The sequence below is a fragment of the Barbatula barbatula genome, assembly GCF_947034865.1.
Source record: "Barbatula barbatula genome assembly, chromosome: 8".
In the NCBI taxonomy this organism is placed as follows: domain Eukaryota; kingdom Metazoa; phylum Chordata; class Actinopteri; order Cypriniformes; family Nemacheilidae; genus Barbatula; species Barbatula barbatula.
Genome location: NC_136771.1, coordinates 21,035,345 through 21,056,659, shown reverse-complemented (window position 1 = coordinate 21,056,659; position 21,315 = coordinate 21,035,345). Strand labels below are relative to the sequence as shown.

Below are 21,315 nucleotides of genomic sequence, written 5' to 3'. Positions count from 1 at the left end.
CCACTGTACATTTTTATTTTTTAATAAGAAAATGCTTTTCGAATTGTATGTGTTAATCTGTGTTTGTTTCTCTCAACACAAACAGAACGGCTTGTCCCCGCTTCACATGTCAGCGCAGGGCGATCATGTCGAGTGCGTTAAACACCTTCTGCAACACAAAGCACCTGTTGATGATGTCACGCTGGATTACCTGACTGCACTTCATGTCGCCGCCCACTGTGGTCACTACAGAGTCACCAAATTACTGCTGGACAAAAAAGCAAACCCCAATGCCAGAGCGCTGGTAACTCTTTTTAAAGATGATTGAGGGCTGCTTTTGTATGTGTATGGACCAGCTGATAAATCTGACGGTTGTATTTTCATTCCTTATCAGAATGGATTCACTCCTCTGCATATTGCCTGCAAAAAGAACAGAGTGAAAGTGATGGAACTGCTGGTTCAATATGGAGCATCCATCCAAGCCATCACTGAGGTAAGAATGTAGTGTATGGCAGTAGTCTGGGTGGCAAAAGGGATTGGAAAAAAACGTCCAGACAACTTTAATATCTTTAATGTAAAAAACCATTTTACCAAAAAGTGGAATTCAACAAATTTGACAATTTCTTCTTACAGTGGTAAAGTGTGTTACGGTCTTTTAGCTCCACTGCTTTTTTGCTACTTTTTAGTATTAAAGCTCTTGCATCTCTATCTTCCTTTTTAGTCTGGTCTGACGCCAATTCATGTTGGAGCATTTATGGGGCATCTCAACATCGTCCTCCTGTTGCTGCAGAATGGAGCCTCACCTGATGTTTGCAATATTGTGAGTACATCATCATTATTATAATTATAGACGTGGTTTATTTCCTCTCATGTTGCAGCCTTGACATATCCGTTTTTTACACATCCTGTCATTTTTTGTTCTCACTTGACATCTCCCTAGCCAAAAAAGAGTAAAACTTCTCAGTTTACACAAAGTTGTATTTTTCTTGTTGTTGTGATAGTATGTTGTTTGTGTGTTGTGTCCTAAAGCGTGGAGAGACGGCGTTGCACATGGCTGCGAGGGCAGGACAGCTGGAAGTGGTCCGATGTTTGCTAAGGAACGGCGCTGTAGTGGATGCCATGGCCAGAGTCAGTCACTGTTAAATATACAGTAACCACAAGACATACACAAAAGTTTTTGGACACTTGAGTGAAATGTTCTACTTCTTTTAAAAAAAATGTAATAAGAAAGTGTTTGCTTAAATGTCTGAAATGAGTTTAGTAGACAAAAATTTGATTTAGCTAATTTTTTCATGACAAAACTAAAATTTTATTTAAAAAAAATGACTTTGACTGAATAATGAAGAAAGAGCAGCCAATAAGAGCTAGAGATAAAAAGCATATCAAGGTGAGACCTCAAGAAGCTGCTTGATAAAATGTCTAGTCAAAAGATGACTAAAGTGAAAATATCACACGTTTTAAAAACATTTTTACAACATAATTCCCATAGTTCCCTTTGTTTTATTTCTTAATTTTGATGAGTTTCTTTATTATTCATTAAGTGAGAAAGTGTCCAAAAACCTTGACCGGTAGTGTATAAACAAAATGTTCCAGAACTTTTTACCTTCATGTTTTAACCACATAAAATCACACAGGATGACTGGGTGAATTGCTCGGCTTCTTTTCTGACCCTGAAACATACAAATATTATTAATATATTATACAAAGTATTCATAATTTTTCATCTTCAATCATCTTCTTTCTTGCACACTCTCACCCTTTCTGTATTATTCACCCTCCAGGAAGACCAAACCCCACTACACATCGCGTCTCGTCTGGGTCAGACAGAAATCGTGCAGCTGTTACTGCAACACATGGCTCACCCTGATGCCTCCACCACAAACGGATACACGCCTTTGCACATCTCTGCCCGTGAAGGGCAGCTGGACACGGCCGCCGTGCTGCTGGAGGCCGGTGCATCTCACTCTCTTGCCACAAAGGTCAGACTTAATCTGAGATACACACAGTTAAACACAGATATGTGACACTGTTACAATTATTTTGTATAGAGACCGTGTATATGTATAGATATTATTCTATAATATTCCCTTTTTTCTTTATAGAAAGGTTTCACTCCTCTACATGTTGCAGCTAAGTATGGAAGCCTGGATGTGGCAAAACTCCTCTTACAGCGCAGGGCACTTCTGGATGATGCTGGAAAGGTACAAATGTAAAATATATGGCGTCATGATTTTTTCGTTAAAATAGAAATATTCACTATTGATATTTTTGTGTTTCTCAAACAGCACGGTCTAACACCCCTGCATGTAGCCGCTCACTATGATAACCAGCAGGTGGCGATGCTACTCTTAGACAAAGGGGCTTCATTTCATGCTTCCGCCAAGGTGCAAATCTTATGTAAATTCAAAATGACATCATCCACTGAACATATCCTAAAGGTTTCTTAAACATCTCTTTGCAGAATGGCTATACACCACTCCACATCGCGGCAAAGAAGAACCAAACACAGATCGCCACTGCCCTGCTGCAGTATGGAGCGGAGACCAATGCATTGACCAAGCAGGGTGTGAGTCCTTTACATCTGGCCTCTCAGGAGGGCCACACAGAGATGGCATCCCTGCTGCTGGAGAGAGGTGCACATGTCAATGCGGCCACTAAGGTAGACACTGTTTAGTGTAAAGACACTTTACATGCATTATTATAAAATATGTGCTAATGTAAATGTTTTTTTTTTTTTTAAGAGTGGCCTCACGCCACTTCATCTAACTGCTCAGGAGGACAGAGTCCAGGCGGCTGAAATACTAGTCAAGCACAATGCAAACATAGACCAACAGACCAAAGTAAGCGTACATTTGTAGGCAAGGGTGAAATTTAACTTTAGAAGAATGGCAAGCAATTTAAAGAGAAATTTGAAAATAAAATATATTTTCTAAAATTAGGCATGTAATATATCAAATTGTAATTTGAAATATTATTGATTCATTTTGAATAATTTGACAATAAATATACAGGTATTTTACAAGATTAGGCAATGAAATTATAAAATTTTCATTTCGTTTTGATATCAAATCACTTGAAAAAGAATTATAAATAGACAAACTGTATAAAGTAATCAACAGTTTCAAATGCAAGGATCAAAACTGTAAAGAACAATAATATAGAATAAGCCCATTTTTAACCGATATAATCTCGTTTCGCTAGATAAAGAATCAGTGTTTTTATTATGATTTAGTCACAGTCATGTAATGTCTGTTCATTTATACTCGAATCCAGAAGCTTTTAATTTTATTGTTAATTTAATGGAAAATAAACTAATGTGCATTCTTGAAATCCAAACAATTCAAATAATACAGTTATTAATATACTGACTTTTAGTTTATCATGGTATTTGGAAGTGTGCACAAGAACAATATTGTGCGTGTTCATTATGGCAATATTGTATTATTGAATACCTACCTTTACATGTCTATGTATATTTAATATAAATGTATAATTTAAACGGAATAATTGTTTTTCCTTGTAGCTGGGCTACACTCCTCTTATTGTGGCTTGTCACTACGGAAATGTCAAAACGGTTAACTTCCTTTTGCAAAACGGCGCTAATGTCAATGCGAAAACAAAGGTAAGAAGTTGTTGTTCAGTGAATTTATAATTCAATAGTTATTTAAAATCCCATAATTAAATCAATCTAAATGATTTGGTCACCCAAATGAGAAATGGACAAATGTTGCATATATTAAATGCTATTTTTTATAATATTTCAGAACGGTTACACACCACTTCATCAGGCTGCTCAACAGGGAAACACGCATATTATCAATGTCCTACTGCAGCATGGAGCCAAACCTAATGCTGTCACCATGGTGAGAGACAAACTTACAGCGGCAGAAAACATTAAGAGACCATTTCAAAATTATTTTCAGTTCTCTGAATTTATTATTTGTAGGTATGTGTCAAGGTAATATCAACATATGTGTTTCATTCTGTGAACTACTATTTTGAAAAACAAAAATATTGTTTCTAAATGCATTTATTTGCAGAAAATGAATACAGTCAAAATAACAGAAGACATGTTCTGTATTTTCTCAGACCTCAAAATACTGCAAAGAAAACAAGTTCATATTCACTCTTTTACATGTATTATTTTTATGCGATATCCACGATTTTTATCAGAGTTTTCATGTGTCTTGTCATGCTGTTGGATGACTTTGTCACTTCTGAGGTTTGATTTTGTTGAAATTCAACCAACACGGGACTGGAATGACCACAATACATCTAGACATGATGATTCCATTTTTTTCCATTTTAATAATATTATTTATTTTCCTCTCTCCTCTATTGACCATCTCTCTTTCTCTCTCTCTCTTTCTCTCTCTCTCTCTCTCTCTATCTCTCTCTCTCTCTCTCTCTCTCTCTCTCTCTCTCTCTCTCTCTCTCTTTTAGAATGGAAACACTGCACTTTCTATCGCCAAGCGTCTGGGGTACATCTCAGTTGTGGACACTTTGAAAGTTGTCACTGAGGAAATAATCACAACCACATCTGTATGTAAACATGTAAATGAAGAACTTTTAATGCATTTATACATTTATACATATTCGTTGAATTTAGTTTTGATGGCAACTTGCACTATTGTAGACGGTGACAGAGAAACACAAAATGAACGTTCCGGAATCGATGACAGAAGTTCTGGATGTCTCTGATGAGGAAGGTATGGTGTACAGTATTTTGAACAGTATTTTCAGAATTCATCATGGATCTGTGTTAAACCTCATGTGCCTTTATAGCCATACAACAGATGGAGGAAGAAGCTCTAACTGAAGTCTCTATGGAGAGTGAAGGTATAAAGGGTGTAGATACAGAATGAACTGATGCCTTTACTAACATCACATTTGACAAAAATCTTTTCAGTTCATTCTGAACCTATTCGGATGAGTGCTTTGGCGTTTGTGTGCTAATCGAACAAGGCATGAATATTGTGTGGAGAACTAACTTTGCACCTAATATGTGGGCCTCAAAAATCTGTCAAACAAGGAAACTACAGGCATGTGTCAGAGAGTCACTTAGTCCGTCATCTGTCAATCATTCAGTCAATATGCATATGTGATGTGCAGGTGAGGACACAATGACAGGTGATGGAGGAGAGTATCTCAGAGCCGAAGATCTGAGAGAACTGGGTGATGACTCTCTGCCTGGACACTACCTGGACGGCATGAGCTACACACACAACCTAGACCGGTATACACATGCATACACAAATATTTTATTATTCACAAATTTAGTTTTGATAAACAAGTACACGCACGCACGCACACACACACACTCAATGTGTCATCTTGCTCGTTCATTTGTATTGTCCCACATCAGATCACACGAGACCCCCAGTCATCTTGGTTATAGAGGTGAAGGAATGTTGATAGAGGACATGATCACCAGCCACCAACTTAACAGGGTGAAACATCACACTACTCATGTGCAGACACAGAGAGCTTGTAGCTCATGTAACATTTCAGTGTTTGGATTTTGTATTTCATGATGTAGTGTAATGTGTTTGTCAGGTGTCTGCTTTTCGAGTTCATGAGAAAGACTCGTATCGACTGAGCTGGGGTGCTGAACATCTGGATAATGTCGTGCTGACCGGTACTCTACTGCAGTCGGGGTTAGTACATCTCACACATGTCTGTTAAACCTTTCTGTGTTTCTTTCTGTCTTTCTTTCTTTCTTTCTTTCCAATCCTAGCTTCCTTTTTATTACCTTCATTCTTTTCTGCTATTCTTTCGTCTCCCTCGATCACTCATCCTCTTTGTCTTTCTCTGCTATTTGTGACGTTTGTCTTGTGTTCTGCTTGTAGTCGATCAACCCCATGCCTTGACCATGACAACAGCAGGTGATTCTTCATTTCTATCCCTTCTGCCCTTTTAGCTTTCTCTTTCTTTATTATAGTGCATGCATTTCAACAACTGTTTTGCATTTTCAAATAGGCCCTTGTGTCTATTGAAACTGTAATAAGCATGTTGGAATTGACATGTTTTAGTGTTCACCTTTTTCAAAGATTTCAAATTTCTCACAAAGGTTTGGTATGACTGGACACAGTATGTTGCTTCATTTTTCACATGTTATCTTTCTTTCTGCAGAGGCTTACCACTGCTTCATGTACAATACAAAACATTTAGCCAGTCAATTTACAAAATGTATTTATTATGCAAATCATCCAATTACTGGTTTATTTTCTGCAGCACAAGCCACTAACTATAATGATGATTTTCAAACATATGGGAGGCCTATTTGCTTGATAAGTGGTTTTGCAAAACCAATGCCTGGGTGGTCTTCCATATGTTTGGAAACTAGAATGTGCACAGCATCCTAAAAAAAGTTGCATGGCTTTCTTTTCCTACATATTTAAATGTAGATAGACTTTCAGTGATGTTAACCATAATGTAAATAACTAGGATTCTAACTAGGATGTAAAAATAACTAAAGAAAGTTTTTTTAGGTTTGGGATGACACTTTTGGAAGGACTGTTTCAATTATTTATCGCACATAATTAATCTCATGTATTTAATGTTTCGTTTTTATTACAGTCAATCTTAGGGATGCAACAATATGTACATTTTGGCCAATGATGATGATTTTAAATATCAAAAGCTATAGCGTTTGTATTATCAGATTAAATTTCTTCTTCCTTTTCTTTTTGAAATCAGCTTCCTGGTTAGTTTCATGGTGGATGCCCGTGGCGGAGCAATGCGTGGCTGTCGTCACAACGGACTTCGCATTATCGTGCCACCTAGAAATTGCTCGGCACCTACACGGGTAACATGTCGCCTGGTAAAGAGGCACAGGTTGGCATCCATGCCCCCTATGGTGGAGGGAGAGGGGCTTGCAGGAAAGATCATTGAAGTTGGACCTACAGGAGCCCAGTTCCTTGGGTAAGTCTGTGAAAGACAGTCTGAGCACAACGACAACATGTTCAGTATCACCAGTATCAACGTTTTTGTCTGCTTATGCGTGTATCTGTTTTTAGGACCAGAATGGTGTATGTTCTCTATCTTGTTGTCTTGACTGTAAAAGCAGCACAGTATGTCATCATGTCTAAGTCATCACTAGTTCAGGAATAACAACAATGTTCCGGGTTTTTTTTTAATCGCTGCGATCGGAACAGTAAACTCCACCTCCCTACAGCTCCTCCTCCTCTAAATGAGGGCGAGAGTCTTGTCAGCAGAATTCTACAGCTGGGTCCACCCGGCACCAAGTTCCTCGGGTAGGAGAGATCCTAATGCCACATACTGGATACCAGTCACACATCTCCCCTAGTTATTGTATATCCATATGTCCCGTGTTAGTAAGACGTTTATTTTGTCCTTTTAATCATTTCGGTTTTGTTGTTCATAAGTGTTTTGTGAAATTACCCTTTTCTCCCTTGTTTATTTTAGACATCACTGGACTTCAGTTTTGTTATTTGTTATTGAATGTTTATTGTGTTGAAAGTGTCAGTCATGCACTGTGTAGATTGCATTATACTTTTGATTGATTTAGTTTACTCCCTTTAGCTACTGTACCTTACTGCATGTTTACCTTATTGGTGACATTTTACAATAAGGTTGTTTGTGTTTACATTAGTAAATACATTAGTTAACATGAACTAATAATGAGCAATATAGTTTTTCAGCATTTAGTCATTATGTTAACGTGTGTTGATGCTAATAATTCATGTTAGTCCATAAACTAACGATAACAGATACAGCTTTTGATTTAAAAAAAATGACTAGCAGATGCAGGAATTAACGTGAACTAAGATGAAAAAATGCTGTAGAAGTATTGTTCATTGTAAGTTCATGTGCAGAAATGCATTAACTAAAGTTAACAAACACAACATTATGGCAAAGTGTCACTTCCGTGCTTGCTTTTTCCCTTTCAAATGCACACATAATACTCACAAATGTACAATGTTTTCTTTATGGTGTAAAATTAAGTGATTTGTCTTCACAGTCTGTTGTCTGTACTAAAGTACTGTCCCGTGTTTTTCAGGCCTGTCATAGTGGAGATCCCCCACTTTGCCGCATTGCGAGGAGCAGAGAGAGAGCTGGTTATTCTGCGGAGTGAGACGGGCGAGAGCTGGAGGGAACATCACTGTGAGCACACAGAGGAGGAACTCAATCAGATCCTCAATGGAATGGACGAGGGTGAGTGTGTGCCGAACCTGCGTGATCTGCATTGGATTTGATTCATTCAATTCCTACACTCAAATCAAATTCAGCTACATTTAGGTCTTAATAATATGAGGATGAAAATGTTTTCTTATCGCATTGACACCAGAACTGGACCCACCAGAGGAGCTGGAGAAAAAACGGATCTGCCGCATCATCACACGAGATTTCCCACAATACTTTGCAGTGGTGTCCCGAATTAAGCAGGATAGTCATCTGATTGGTCCAGAGGGTGGGGTGCTAAGCAGCACGCTTGTACCACAGGTCCAGGCCGTGTTCCCAGAGGGAGCGTTGACCAAACGGATACGGGTGGGACTACAGGTATTGGGCCCTGCCATGCAAAATTTTTACTGGTCTCATAATGCTATATGTGTATTTATCTTTTAAAACTCCAATGCGTCATCTTTTGGAGGATCTTGTAGAAGAAATAGAACATTCTTAAACCACACTATGGAGTAAGAGTGGAATCTGTTTGCTCTCCAAATTGGATAAATAAAAAAGGAATACTGAATTGCATAGGAATAGGACAATGAGGTGTTCATCCTGTCCTAATAATCCTAATCTCAACCTCTCGTAGGCCCAACCAATCAGTGAAGATCTGGTGAGGAAGATCTTGGGCAACAAGGCCATATTTAGCCCAATTGTTACCCTGGAGCCCAGAAGGCGCAAATTTCACAAGCCTATCACCATGACAATTCCTGTCCCCAAAAGTCCAACCAGTGACGGGACCAACAATACACCCACTCTTCGACTGCTATGTAGCATTACTGGTATGTGTGAATTAAATAAGATTTAATCAAAAAGCTCACTTTGTTTTAGAAGTGTGATCATTTTAAATTATATGGTATTTCTAGGTGGGACTACTCCAGCACAATGGGAAGACATAACCGGATCCACACCTCTAACATTCATCAACCAGTGTGTTTCATTCACCACCAATGTCTCAGCAAGGTTAGTTCTGTTAAATTGAAAATTATTTCCTGACTGAGAATTCTTCTTCCTGTAGTTCAGCAGGTAGACGATGGGACTTACAAAATAAAAAAGGTACCTGATTAAATCAATGTTTGTCCTCATAGGTTCTGGCTCATAGACTGCCGTCAGGTCCAGGAGTCTGTCAACTTCTCCAGCCAGTTGTATCACGAGATCATCTGTGTTCCCTACATGGCCAAGTTTGTCATCTTTGCCAAAACATTGGACCCCATTGAAGCACGACTTCGCTGCTTCTGTATGACTGATGATAAGATGGACAAAACTCTGGAACAGCAGGAGAACTTTACTGAGGTGGCCCGAAGCCGAGATGTTGAGGTACGGCCACAATCCGCTTGGAAACCTGAAATTCAATATCATTGTCTGACTATATTGTCTGAGCCTCACGGCAAGTGCAATTGAAAATAACTATTTCTCTATTTTTTAACACTGCAGGTATTGGAAGGAAAGCCCATCTTTGCTGACTGCTTTGGGAATCTAGTCCCACTTACCAAAAGCGGACAGCACCATGTCTTCAGTTTCTATGCCTTTAAAGAAAACCGTCTTTCTCTCTTTATCAAAGTAAGCTCTCATTTTCCAGCTATCACACATTTGCAATTTTGTCTAAAGCTACTAGTTGTACTAATTTTATAAAGTGAAATAAAGGGTAAAAAGGGATTTCCTTTGCTAAAGTGGAACAGTCTGGTGCAACACTTGTAATCTGGCATTCAGCTCGGTTCCAAATAAAAGATAACAAGGTATTGGTGGAAACATTATGGTGCCTCTTTTTTGTCAACAGATCCGTGACAGCGCTCAAGAACCATGTGGCAGGTTATCTTTTACAAAAGAACCACGGACATATCGTACCCTAAACCACAACGCAATCTGCAATCTGAACATCTGCCTGCCTGTGTACTCAAAGGTAAATACTTTTAAAAATCCCACAATCATCAACTTTTTCAAATTGTATTTACTTGAGAACTTTTTTTGAACATTTACTTTACTCTTTTTAAGGATTCGGATTCGGACCAAGATGCAGATGAAGAGGTAAACCCCATTTTAAAAAGTTTTGCGTGTAATAAAGCAAATTAGGGATGTCAAACGATTAATCCCGAATAATTGAATCTGTGTTTACATAATATGTCTGTGTACTGTGCATATTAATTTTGTATTTGTAAAAACATACGCATACATGTATATTTATGAAAAATATTAAAATGTATATACGACTTTAATTATTGGTAAATATAAATAATTACATGTATATGTATGTTTTTACATAAAAAAGCTAGAAATGTTACTCATATTTTCACACTATTAACGCTTTTGTTTCAAACTTATTTCTTTGCAGAGTGAGAAGACACATGAGAAATGTAAGCAATATTGCAGTGCATAAAATATAAACTGTACACTGCTTTTTCATTATTTTTCCATTACACCTCTTGTACGTGTAAGCTGTTAGTCTCCACAGTGTTAGCACAATGGTATAATAATGTTGAAGTTGTCTTTATAAGATGAACAGAAATTGTATTTGTGGATCCTTGAATGCTGTGCAATGGCTAATCCTGTACACATCCCTTCCATTCTTCAGTTTTAATTTCAACGGTCTGCTGTTTTTATTAAAACATTGTATTCAATTTCATATATACAATAGTATCTACTTCTGGCTATGTTTTTTCAAAATTATTTTTATGTTTAATGAGGTTCGGAGTAAAATCTGAAACATGCCAAAAGAGATACTGGAAAACAACCATATTCCCTCATAACAAAATCAAACTGATTAGGCAACTTATTTTTGCCTTTAATGAAAATACTTAATTTGCTTGTCGCAAAATTCACCTTTGCATGGAATTGATTTCCTTTGCATGGAAATAACTTGACTTACACATATTATATTTGTATATGTGTGTATGAATGTGTCTGCTTAGCCTGGGTGTGTGGATATCTTGATTTACCCCTATCGCTCACTTTTAAATATGGTTCACTTTTGTGTTCATTTTTGTTTGTCTTACTTTCATTTACCTCAGTCTTATAACAAATTCCCATTTTGAACAACTCCATGATAGATATAAAGATCTACATGATGAAATAAGCCATAGCATTTCATAATTTAAAAGCTTTAAGCTCCTGATCGTATCTCAGTGCAGCTTGTTAGGTATTGTTTTGGAAATGCTTTCGATGTATCTGTGTTTGTGTTTTTGACAAGAGGTCCTTGTGATGAGAACAATCTTGAGATGCCTCATTTGTGCAGCTCCACCATGTATTACGATTACTTTTACCATTTGTTTATTTGTGTGCGGGTTTTCTTATCTTTTTCTTTTCTTATACTTTTCCTCTCGTGTAAGTGTATGAGTGGATACTTGAAACTAAATGACATGTTTAAGCAAGTTATTTCCTGCCCATTTTTCCCCTCACTCTGTGATTCCCCTTTGCTTTGCTTAACTGCTACCATGCCTCCCTGAATTCTTCGGATCCAAATCTAGTTAAACCATGCGATGTTCTTCATACTGTCAAATAGTTTCCTAAACATCTGAACTGAAGACAGTTTGTATTGCTCCTGCCCTGACTACTTTTCCAATGTCTTCTGTCCTCCTTATTTCCCCTCTTTCTTACGAACATCTTGTTTTGTTCAAATGGAAGACTATGATGGATCTGAGTCAACAGAAATTTCCATGCTGCACATCATTCATGATCCTGCAACACTTGCAAGTCCAGATCTGCTTTCAGAGGTGTCTGATATGAAGCAGGACTTGATTAAAATGTCGGTCATTTTAACATCTGAAAAGTCAGAGCAATCATTTTCCACAGCTGCAGGACATCAATCAGAGAAGGCAGGGAATGAGGAAGTGGATGAGCCTTTTGTGATTGTTGAAAGAGTTAAAGAAGACTTGGAGAAGGTTGAAGAAATCCTGCGTGAAGGAACAATGGAAGAAATAAAGAAGGGGGGTGCTGCTGGAAAATTCACAATCATTGAAGATGAGGAGTGGGTACTTATCAGCGACACAGATGTTGAGGATTACAAAAGCAAAGAGACATTCTTTCAGGAAGTTCGAGTCAAACAATACCCTATACACGGTTCTCCTCCTAAGAGGGACATGTCAGCTATGGTTTCACATCTCAGCAGAGAACTTGAATATTGCCTCCAAGAAACACCAGTACCAGTTAAACAACCACAAGAGGTAGATATGTTTCAAGAAAGTCTTAAAGAGGTTATTTTGACCCATGGCAGTAAAAATTATCCAGCAAAAATCAAAAAGCCGGCAAGAAAAAAGCGCAAAGATAGAGAGTTTGCAAGTGGCAGTTCAGAAGATGATCTGGAAAGGATGAGCAGAAGTCAGTCTGAGGAATCTTTAGATGAAGATGCAGTTATTGGTGAATCGGCACCTGTTTTTGGATCACTTCCTGTGTCCCCTAAAATTGTAGAAACCCCAATTGGATCTATTAAAGACAGGGTTAATGCACTGCAAAAAAAGGTTGAAGAGGAGAAGGAGGTGGAAAAGTGGAAACCCCAAAAAGTTAATATTTCTCAAAGCAAGTTATATATTGCAGAAACCGAAAAATCAAATAAACCTCAGAAATCCCCGAAGTCTCCAAAATCACAGACAGAAAGGCTAGAGGAAACCATGTCTGTTAAAGACCTTATGAAAGCATTTCAAACTGGGCAGGATCCATCAAAAAGCATTTCCGGACTTTTTGAGCATAAAGCAATAACAACTGTAACCACTGAAACAAACGACAATCAAATGCCAGTAACAACCCAAGATTCACAAGACAAATCTGTGCTAGAAAACAAAGTTCTTAAAGAATCAAATTTTATGGACCCAGACACACTTCATCATGAACCAACGATCATGAATCGTGTAACACCATTGATGACTGTAGATAGCACTTGGGATAGCCAAAATAAAGTAAGTGATCAAGCTGTAAATTCAAACATTATTTTCACTTTTGAAGATGAAAGTCCTTCAGAAAACCCATCTGAGAAGAAAACGATAGAACAGCGTGAAGAGAGCGAGGAACAACAAATAACCTCATACACAGTTGAAGATGAAGACCTGGGATTGATACCTGAGAAATTACATGGATATAGCACCTGCCAAGACAGGAGGTTGTCTGTAGAACCCCAGATTAGCCCAGACAGAAAACCATCAGAGGACTTCAGTGCAGACATTAAGGCGGAGCTCGAAGACAATGCAGAATATCAGCTCTTTAGGCAAACCACTAGTGAAGCAAATACCCATTATTTAATATGTAGTGATGGTACATCTTTTGAGGATGGAGATCAAATGCACCAGGTAGCTATGGAGTCTAATTCATATAATCTAGAAACAATCACTGAATTGTCCACTGCTGTGGTGCACAGGGAGCTCTTACTTCAAAGTGAAAAACATGATGACGAATTGGATGGAAGTCCTGATAGTGACAAACATGAGGCTTTGGCAGACTCTCCTGGCAATAGTATAGGGATCAGGACACCATACTCCAGCACAGGGGACACTGACAAACATGGGGGACTTGCTGAAACTCCTCAGGCTAGTCCTAAAATCCATGTTTTATCTTCCCGTACAACAACAGTAGCAGACACATTTCAAGGGAATGACGAGGCAGAGAGTATAACTCACCAAATAATCCAGGTGAAATTTTACGAAAAAACAGAGAGTGACATAAATGGACAAATATTTTCATTAACCTCGCCAGAAAGCAAGATTAAATCACCATCTAGAGATAATTCATTAGTACCATCCACCAGAACTGAGTTACCATCCCCTAATGCTTCCAAGATTGAGTCATCTGGTCCATTCACCAGAACTGAGATATCATCCCCTGATAATTCCAAAATTGATTCACTTATCCAATCTACCAGAACTGAATTGCGATCCCCTGATGATTCCAAGATCGATTCATTTGTCCCATCCACCAGAACTGAGTTACCATCCCCTGAGGATTCCAAGATCGATTCACTTGTCACATTCCCCAGAACTGATTTACTATCCCCTGAGGATTACAAGACCGATTCACTTGTCCCATCTACCAGAACTGAATTGCCATACATAGATGATTCCAAGATCGATTCACTTGTGACATCCACCCAAACTAAGTTACCATCCCCTGAGGATTCCAAGATCGATTCAGTTGCCCCATCCACCAGAACTGAGTTACCATCTCCTGAGGATTCCAAGATCGATTCAGTTGTCCCATCCACCAGAACTGAGTTACCATCCCCTGAGGATTCCAAGATCGATTCAGTTGCCCCATCCACCGGAACTGATTTACCATTCCCTGAGGATTCCAAGATATATTCACTTGTCCCATTCACCAGAACTGAGTTACCATCCCCTGAGAATTCCAAGATCGATTCAGTTGCCCCATCCACCGGAACTGATTTACCATTCCCTGAGGATTCCAAGATCTATTCACTTGTCCCGTCCACCAGAACTGAGTTACCATCCCCTGAGGATTTCAAGATCGATTCAGTTGCCACATCCACCAGAACTGAGTTACAATCCTCTGAGGATTCCAAGATCGATTCACTTGTCCCATCTACCAGAACTGAATTTCCATCCCTAGATGATTCCAAGATCGATTCACTTGTCCCATCCAGCAGAACTGAGTTACCATCCCCTGAGGAGACCAAGATCGATTCACTTGTCCCAGCCACCAGAACTGAATTCCCATCTCCTGAGGATGTCAAGATCGATTCACTTGTCCCATCCACCAGAACTGAATTCCCATCCCCTGAGGATGCCAAGATCGATTCACTTGTCCCATCCACCGGAACTGATTTACCATCCCCTGAGGATGCCAAGATCGATTCACTTGTCCCATCCACCAGAACTGAGTTACCATCCCCTGAGGATTCCAAGATCGATTCACTTGTCACATTCACCAGAACTGAGTTACCATCCCCTGAGGATTACAAGACCGATTCACTTGTCCCATCTACCAGAACGGAATTTCCATCCCTAGATGATTCCAAGATCAATTCACTTGTGACATCCACCAGAACTGAGTTTCCGTCTCATGAGGATTCCAAGATCGATTCACTTGTCCCATCAACCAGAGCTGAATTACCGTCCCCTGAGGATTCCAAAATCGATTCACTTGTCCAATCGACCAGAACTGAGTTACCATCCCCTGAGGATTCCAAGATCGATTCAGTTCCCCCAACCACCGGATCTGAGTTACCATCCCCTGAGGATTCCAAGATCGATTCAGTTGCCCCATCCACCGGAACTGATTTACCATTCCCTGAGGATTCCAAGATCTATTCACTTGTCCCATCCACCAGAACTGAGTTACCATCCCCTGAGGATTTCAAGATCGATTCATTGTCCCCATCCACCAGAACTGATTTACCATTCCCTGAGGATTCTAATATCGATTCACTTGTCCCATCCGCCAGATCTGAGTTACCATGCCCTGAGGATGCCAAGATCGATTCACTTGTCCCAGCCACCAGAACTGAATTCCCATCCCCTGAGGATGCCAAGATCGATTCACTTGTCCCATCCACCAGAACTGAGTTACCATCCCCTGAGGATTTCAAGATCACTTCAGTTGCCCCATCCAGCAGAACTAAGTTACCATCCCCTGAGGATACCAAAATCGATTCACTTGTCCCATCCACCAGAACCGAGTTACCATCCCCTGAGGATTCCAAGATCACTTCAGTTGCTTCATCCACCAGAACCGGGTTACCATCCCCTGATGATACCAAGATCGATTCACTTGTCCCATCCACCAGAACCGGGTTACCATCCCCTGATGATTCCAAGATCGATTCACTTGTCCCATCTACCAGAACCGGGTTACCATCCATAGATGATTCCAAGATCGATTCACTTGTCCCATCCACCAGAATTGGGTTAATATCCCCTGAGGATTCCAAAATCGATTCACTTGTCCCATCTACCAAAACTGAATTGCCATCCATAGATGATTCCAAGATCGATTCAGTTGTCACATTCACCAGAACTGAGTTACAATCCCCTGGTGATTCCAAAATCGATTCACTTGTCCCATCCACCAGAACCGGGTTAATATCCCCTGAGGATTCCAAAATCGATTCACTTATCCCATCTAACAGAACTGATGATTCCAAGATCGATTCACTTGTCACATTTACCAGAACTGCTGATTCCAAGATCGATTCACTTATCCCATCTAACAGAACTGTGTTACAATCCTCTGATGATTCCAAGATCGGTTCACTTGTCCCTTCCGCCAGAACCGGGTTAATATCTCCTGAGGATTTCAAGATCGATTCACTTTTCCCATCCACCAGAACCGAGTCATCATCCCTCGATAATTGCAAGATCGATTCACTTGTCCCATCCACCAGAACAGAGTTACAATCCCATGATGATTCCAAGATTGATTCACTTATCCCATCCACCAGAACTGAGTTACAATCCCCTGATGATTCCACGATCGATTCACTTGTCACATTCAATAGAACTGAGTTACAATCCCCTGATGATTCCACGATCGATTCACTTGTCACATTCACCAGAACTGAGTTACCATCCCCTGAGGATTCCAAGATCGCTTCACTTGTCCCATCCAACAGAACTGAGTTACCATCCCCTGATGATTCCAAGATCGCTTCACTTGTCCCATCCAACAGAACTGAGTTACCATCCCCTGATGATTCCAAGATCTACTCACCTGGCCCATTCACCAGAACTGAGTTATCATCCCCTGATGATTCTAAGATAAGAATTCAAGAGACAGTACAAGCTATGATATACAGTCACGTTAAGTCTATTGAAACAACAACACAACATATGGAAAGTTCTTCAGCCTGTAGGGAAAGTAAGAAGCCTATAGATTCTGATACAATCACTAAGAAGTATGAGGAGGTACATCAGTATAGTCTTTACAGTGAAGATCCACCAAACAGACCTTTTAATTTGGAGTCACTACAGCCTAACACCAGAAGTGAATATACAACTCTCTGTCAGACAGACTCACTTGAAACTAGTCCCGTCAAAGAAGATGAGTCATCCCATAAAAGTCCAGACTCTATTGAGCCAAGCCCAACCAAGGAATCTCCTTCTCCAGACTCTTTAGAAGGAAGTCCCATTGGGCAAGGGCCAGAATCTGGACAATTGAGTTATATTGAAAGGGTCTTCTCAACATGTCCAATGTCTGTTTCTGATTCCCAAGAAAACGCAGAAAATGAAGAATTGATTAAAGAAAGTGAATCATTCCAAATATTACAGAGCCCAGATGTACAGTGCCTTTCCATGTATCCAAAAGAAATAAGAGACCATGAGGATCTTGATGACACCAGTGCTTTACAAAGACAATTCACTCCTGAAGAAGAGATGTTTAAGATGGCTGCAAAGATCAAAACATTTGATGAAATGGAAAAAGATGCAAAAAAGAAAAAAGTAAAATTTGATTTTGATTGTACTTTTATACAACCGGAAGTGCTGTCACCACATAGAAGTCCACTGGACTTTAACACAGTTTTAACGAACGAATCAGAAGAGCAGCGGTTAGAGAGCCTGGCTGAATCTGACTCACATGGCGCAGTATTACCCTCATTTTCTTCATTATCAGATGATGATTATGATAGCCCAAATTTAGCTGAGTCACCTCACAAGATCCCACAAGATGATAGCCCAAATTTAGCTGAGTCACCTCACAAGATCTCTGTAGAAACTGATCAGGCTTTAGAGGATCATAGCCAATCGGAGAATGTCGATTTACAGATATGCAAAGATATATTTGTACAAGCAGACATTGATGATGAGGAAGACAGTGAACAAGTCCATTCAGTGTACCATAGTATAGTAATTAGTCAGACCTACACTGCTGATAGAACAAAGCAGGATGAAGTTACATCACAACTACAGAGCAAAGTGGACGTTGAGATCAGTGATGTTGAAACCGAGTCTTCTAGTGAGAGCCAAACATCTGAAAAAATTCTTGAACCAGTTTCCCCAACCGATACTGTGTGTACCAGTGCTGCAATAAAAGTGCAGGATGAAATCCAGCCAGATGCATATTTTTACGAAGATGACCAGAAAGAAATACCAGAAGAAATACCAGAATCTGTTCTAAGAGACTTGGTACCCTGGAGTGCCCAAGTGGATGATGATGAGGCGTTTGATGCAAAAATTGAAGCGGAGGAGAAGAAAATACTTGCTCTGTGTTCAGACAGTCGATCCACATCTGACACAACTCCAGGACGTACTCCAACTGAAGAAGGGACACCAAATCCATTCCTTTTTCAAGAAGGAAAATTATTTGAAATGACTAGAGGTGGAGCCATTGACATGACCAAACGGACCATGGAGGAAGAGGCCGTTTTTTTCCCAATAAATGAAGATATGACGGAAGATGGATTTGAGCAAGTCACATTTAATACCAGTGAATGTGATGCAGTAGCTTCTTTTGAGGGACCTGTAGATGGTTTATTGCAGCAGCACAGCATTGCTGATGATTCTGAAGCCTTTGAGTCTGAAACCAGAACTGAGGATGTTGAGGCCTGTTTAGTGCAGTCCGAATTCCAGAGTGAGCCAGAAAGCCCCATAGAGAATAATTTATACGAGGGCACGCTAATACTAAACATTAACACTGCCACTTCCACAGTAACACGCACGGTGCATTCTGAGCAAGACCCAGAATCATCTGACTCTTCAATGGAAGATGAACAGCATTCTGTGGTTGAAATGCCCATATCCACCCAAGAATATGTTGTTTCCACTCGTGTCTCAGAAACATTTTCTGCTACATCAAAGGAAATTGTCAGTGAAATAGTGGACGTAACACCCAAACCAAAATTAGAAGTTAAAGCAGCCAGCTTTGACCACATTTTAGGGCAAGGGGACTCCACCGAGCAGAACCAAAGGCCAAAATCTGAGGCTGATATTGACAATGCAGAATGGTCTATGTATGTTGCAGAAGGTCGGAGTAATATCGACAAACCAAAGATTATATCATCCCAGCTGCCTAATTCACAGAAACATGATGATGATTTCCCCCAACCCTCCGAACAACCTGAATCCCCTTCTAAATGCCCTCAGGAAGTGGAACTTCTGATAGGGTTTGAGAAAGGAGCAAAAGCTTCTATTGACTTAGAAAGTAGTTTGAAAACAGTTCGACCCCCATCTATAGGTGAGGATGTCTTTGAGACAAGACCCAACTGGGAAGATAGTGTGGAGACACAGATGCAGAGAATCTCAGACAGCTCTTCCCCAGACCAATGTAAAGGTATCTCAACTTGGCTGTTGCCCCCCCTAGTCTTTACTCCAAAATATACCTACGTTTTTTATTTCCATTTTTTTTTACTGTGCTGTGTTGTCTTTTGTGGAATCTCATGATTTTTGTATTTTTTGTGGTGTTTTGTGGTGTACATGTGCTCATGCTGATATATTTGTGTTTATGTGTGCGTCATGTGTTTTGTAACTTTTAGTGTCATATTTTATTAATTTGCATATACGTGTATACATGAACTAAAATCTCAAGATTGACTGTCTCTGCATTTGTCGGCTAATAATTCCTGTGCAATGCATGCCAAAGTGCTGCATGTTTTTTTCTTCAGAGAAATAACAAAAAAGGTTTCATTAAATTTCTAAACGTAGAAAGTTCCTAAATTATTTGGTAAATACACCATCGGTTAACACAGTGGATATAAAGCTCTACAGCGAATATCACTTTGTTATCCATGCTTATGCTAAATTAAATTAATTTAAAAGGACAACTGTACTTGTAATTTTTTGAAATATTTTATACACTTTCTTTAACATCTCCATAATTGGAGTCAAATATTTGCTATAATTCATATAGGGAATTTCTTGTTTTCCCAAGGTCCTTTTGGTTTTAAACATATTTAAGACATTTACATTTTTATGAAACTTATTTTGAATAATGATTACAGCAGACTGGCATGATGATATCGATAGGAAAGAAGAGACTTTGGCCATTATTGCTGACCTTCTAGGCTTTAGTTGGACAGGTAAGTTGAACAGCACAGCAACACACTGCTAAACTCACTATATACATTTTTACAAATTCTATATATGAAGTATTGTTTCTGGCATGAATGAAGTCACAATTTTTGTAACTTGTTATGAAGAGGTGTGCCTTTACCCTTCTATTAGTTCAGTAAAGAGTTTTGGTTGTTGTATTAAAAAACAAGCCAGTACACTTGAAACGACAGGAATATCACAGCTAATGGCCACCCGTAACACCATGGTAACCACATAGCAACACTCTGGCAGCCATTCACCCTTGCTGAGTATTCTACACAGTAGAATCTCTTTTAATATGTACCAAGTTCCCAAGTCTGTGCTTGCTATATGGTTTTCGGTCATCACTACAAAATTTACATTATTAAACTGTTCACAGAGCTGGCCAAAGAGTTGGAGTTTAATGAGGATCAAATTCAGAAAGTGCGTGCTGAAAATCCAAACTCGCTACAGGAGCAGAGTCATGCCCTGTTACAGCGCTGGTTAGAGAGAGAAGGAAAGCATGCAACCGGTGAGTCTATATGCTCTTTACATAAAACCAATGACCTACTTTGCTTAAAAATCATAAACATGTTTAAACAACCATATCCAAACATTTTAATAAACAGATTCTGTTTGTGTCTCAAATTCCGTAGAAGATACTTTGATTAAAAGACTGACTAAAATCAACCGCATGGACATTGTCCATCTCATTGAGATTCAAATGCACAAGTCAGTCCAGGAGCAAACCTCAAGAACATATGCAGAGATCGAGAGAACACTGGACCACAGTGAAGGTGGGACAATTTTCACCTTCAGTGATAAATGTTTTTTTTTTTGTTTGCTGGGCTTTTCTGGCACGTACTTGCAGAGAGAAGCGTTGTCTTTAAATATAAGTGACACTTTTTCTTGTAGCTCTCTCCTCAGTTCAAGAGGATGTTGAAAGTCTGCGGGTGGTCCGGAGAGTGGAGACTTCACAAAGGCATCCTCCAGCTGTTTCAGAAGAAGACTTATCTGTGGCTTCTCTCCTCGACATTCCATCATGGGCCGAAGCAATGGGAAATGCCCATTCAGAGAGCATTCATGGGGATCTAATGGAGGAATTGGAGATCAACCAGTGAGTAATACATAAAGTTCCTTGAGTATTGACCAATAAGTTTGGGTATTAGGGGTAATTTAATCTATGGTAATAATTTACCCTCTTCTG

At 39.4% G+C, this 21,315-nt stretch overlaps 1 protein-coding gene across 1 annotated transcript in view; it reads left to right on the top strand.

Annotated features, from left to right (window-relative positions):
- The window catches only part of ank2a (ankyrin 2a, neuronal), a gene marked incomplete at its 5' end in the record, with an annotated part of 52,069 nt that overhangs the window by 22,249 nt on the left and 8,505 nt on the right, over window positions 1–21,315 (top strand). Inside the window, 34 exon segments of the mRNA XM_079462736.1 lie at window positions 86–283; window positions 374–472; window positions 701–799; window positions 1,009–1,107; window positions 1,761–1,958; window positions 2,082–2,180; window positions 2,265–2,363; window positions 2,441–2,650; window positions 2,654–2,668; window positions 2,670–2,819; window positions 3,503–3,601; window positions 3,744–3,842; window positions 4,423–4,521; window positions 4,616–4,688; window positions 5,092–5,215; window positions 5,345–5,429; window positions 5,536–5,636; window positions 5,829–5,864; window positions 6,679–6,903; window positions 7,137–7,235; window positions 8,003–8,157; window positions 8,291–8,502; window positions 8,759–8,951; window positions 9,036–9,132; window positions 9,258–9,486; window positions 9,604–9,729; window positions 9,947–10,069; window positions 10,162–10,194; window positions 10,499–10,520; window positions 11,788–19,371; window positions 20,039–20,116; window positions 20,509–20,640; window positions 20,765–20,905; window positions 21,024–21,225. Coding sequence (XP_079318862.1) covers window positions 86–283; window positions 374–472; window positions 701–799; window positions 1,009–1,107; window positions 1,761–1,958; window positions 2,082–2,180; window positions 2,265–2,363; window positions 2,441–2,650; window positions 2,654–2,668; window positions 2,670–2,819; window positions 3,503–3,601; window positions 3,744–3,842; window positions 4,423–4,521; window positions 4,616–4,688; window positions 5,092–5,215; window positions 5,345–5,429; window positions 5,536–5,636; window positions 5,829–5,864; window positions 6,679–6,903; window positions 7,137–7,235; window positions 8,003–8,157; window positions 8,291–8,502; window positions 8,759–8,951; window positions 9,036–9,132; window positions 9,258–9,486; window positions 9,604–9,729; window positions 9,947–10,069; window positions 10,162–10,194; window positions 10,499–10,520; window positions 11,788–19,371; window positions 20,039–20,116; window positions 20,509–20,640; window positions 20,765–20,905; window positions 21,024–21,225 — 11,633 coding nt within the window.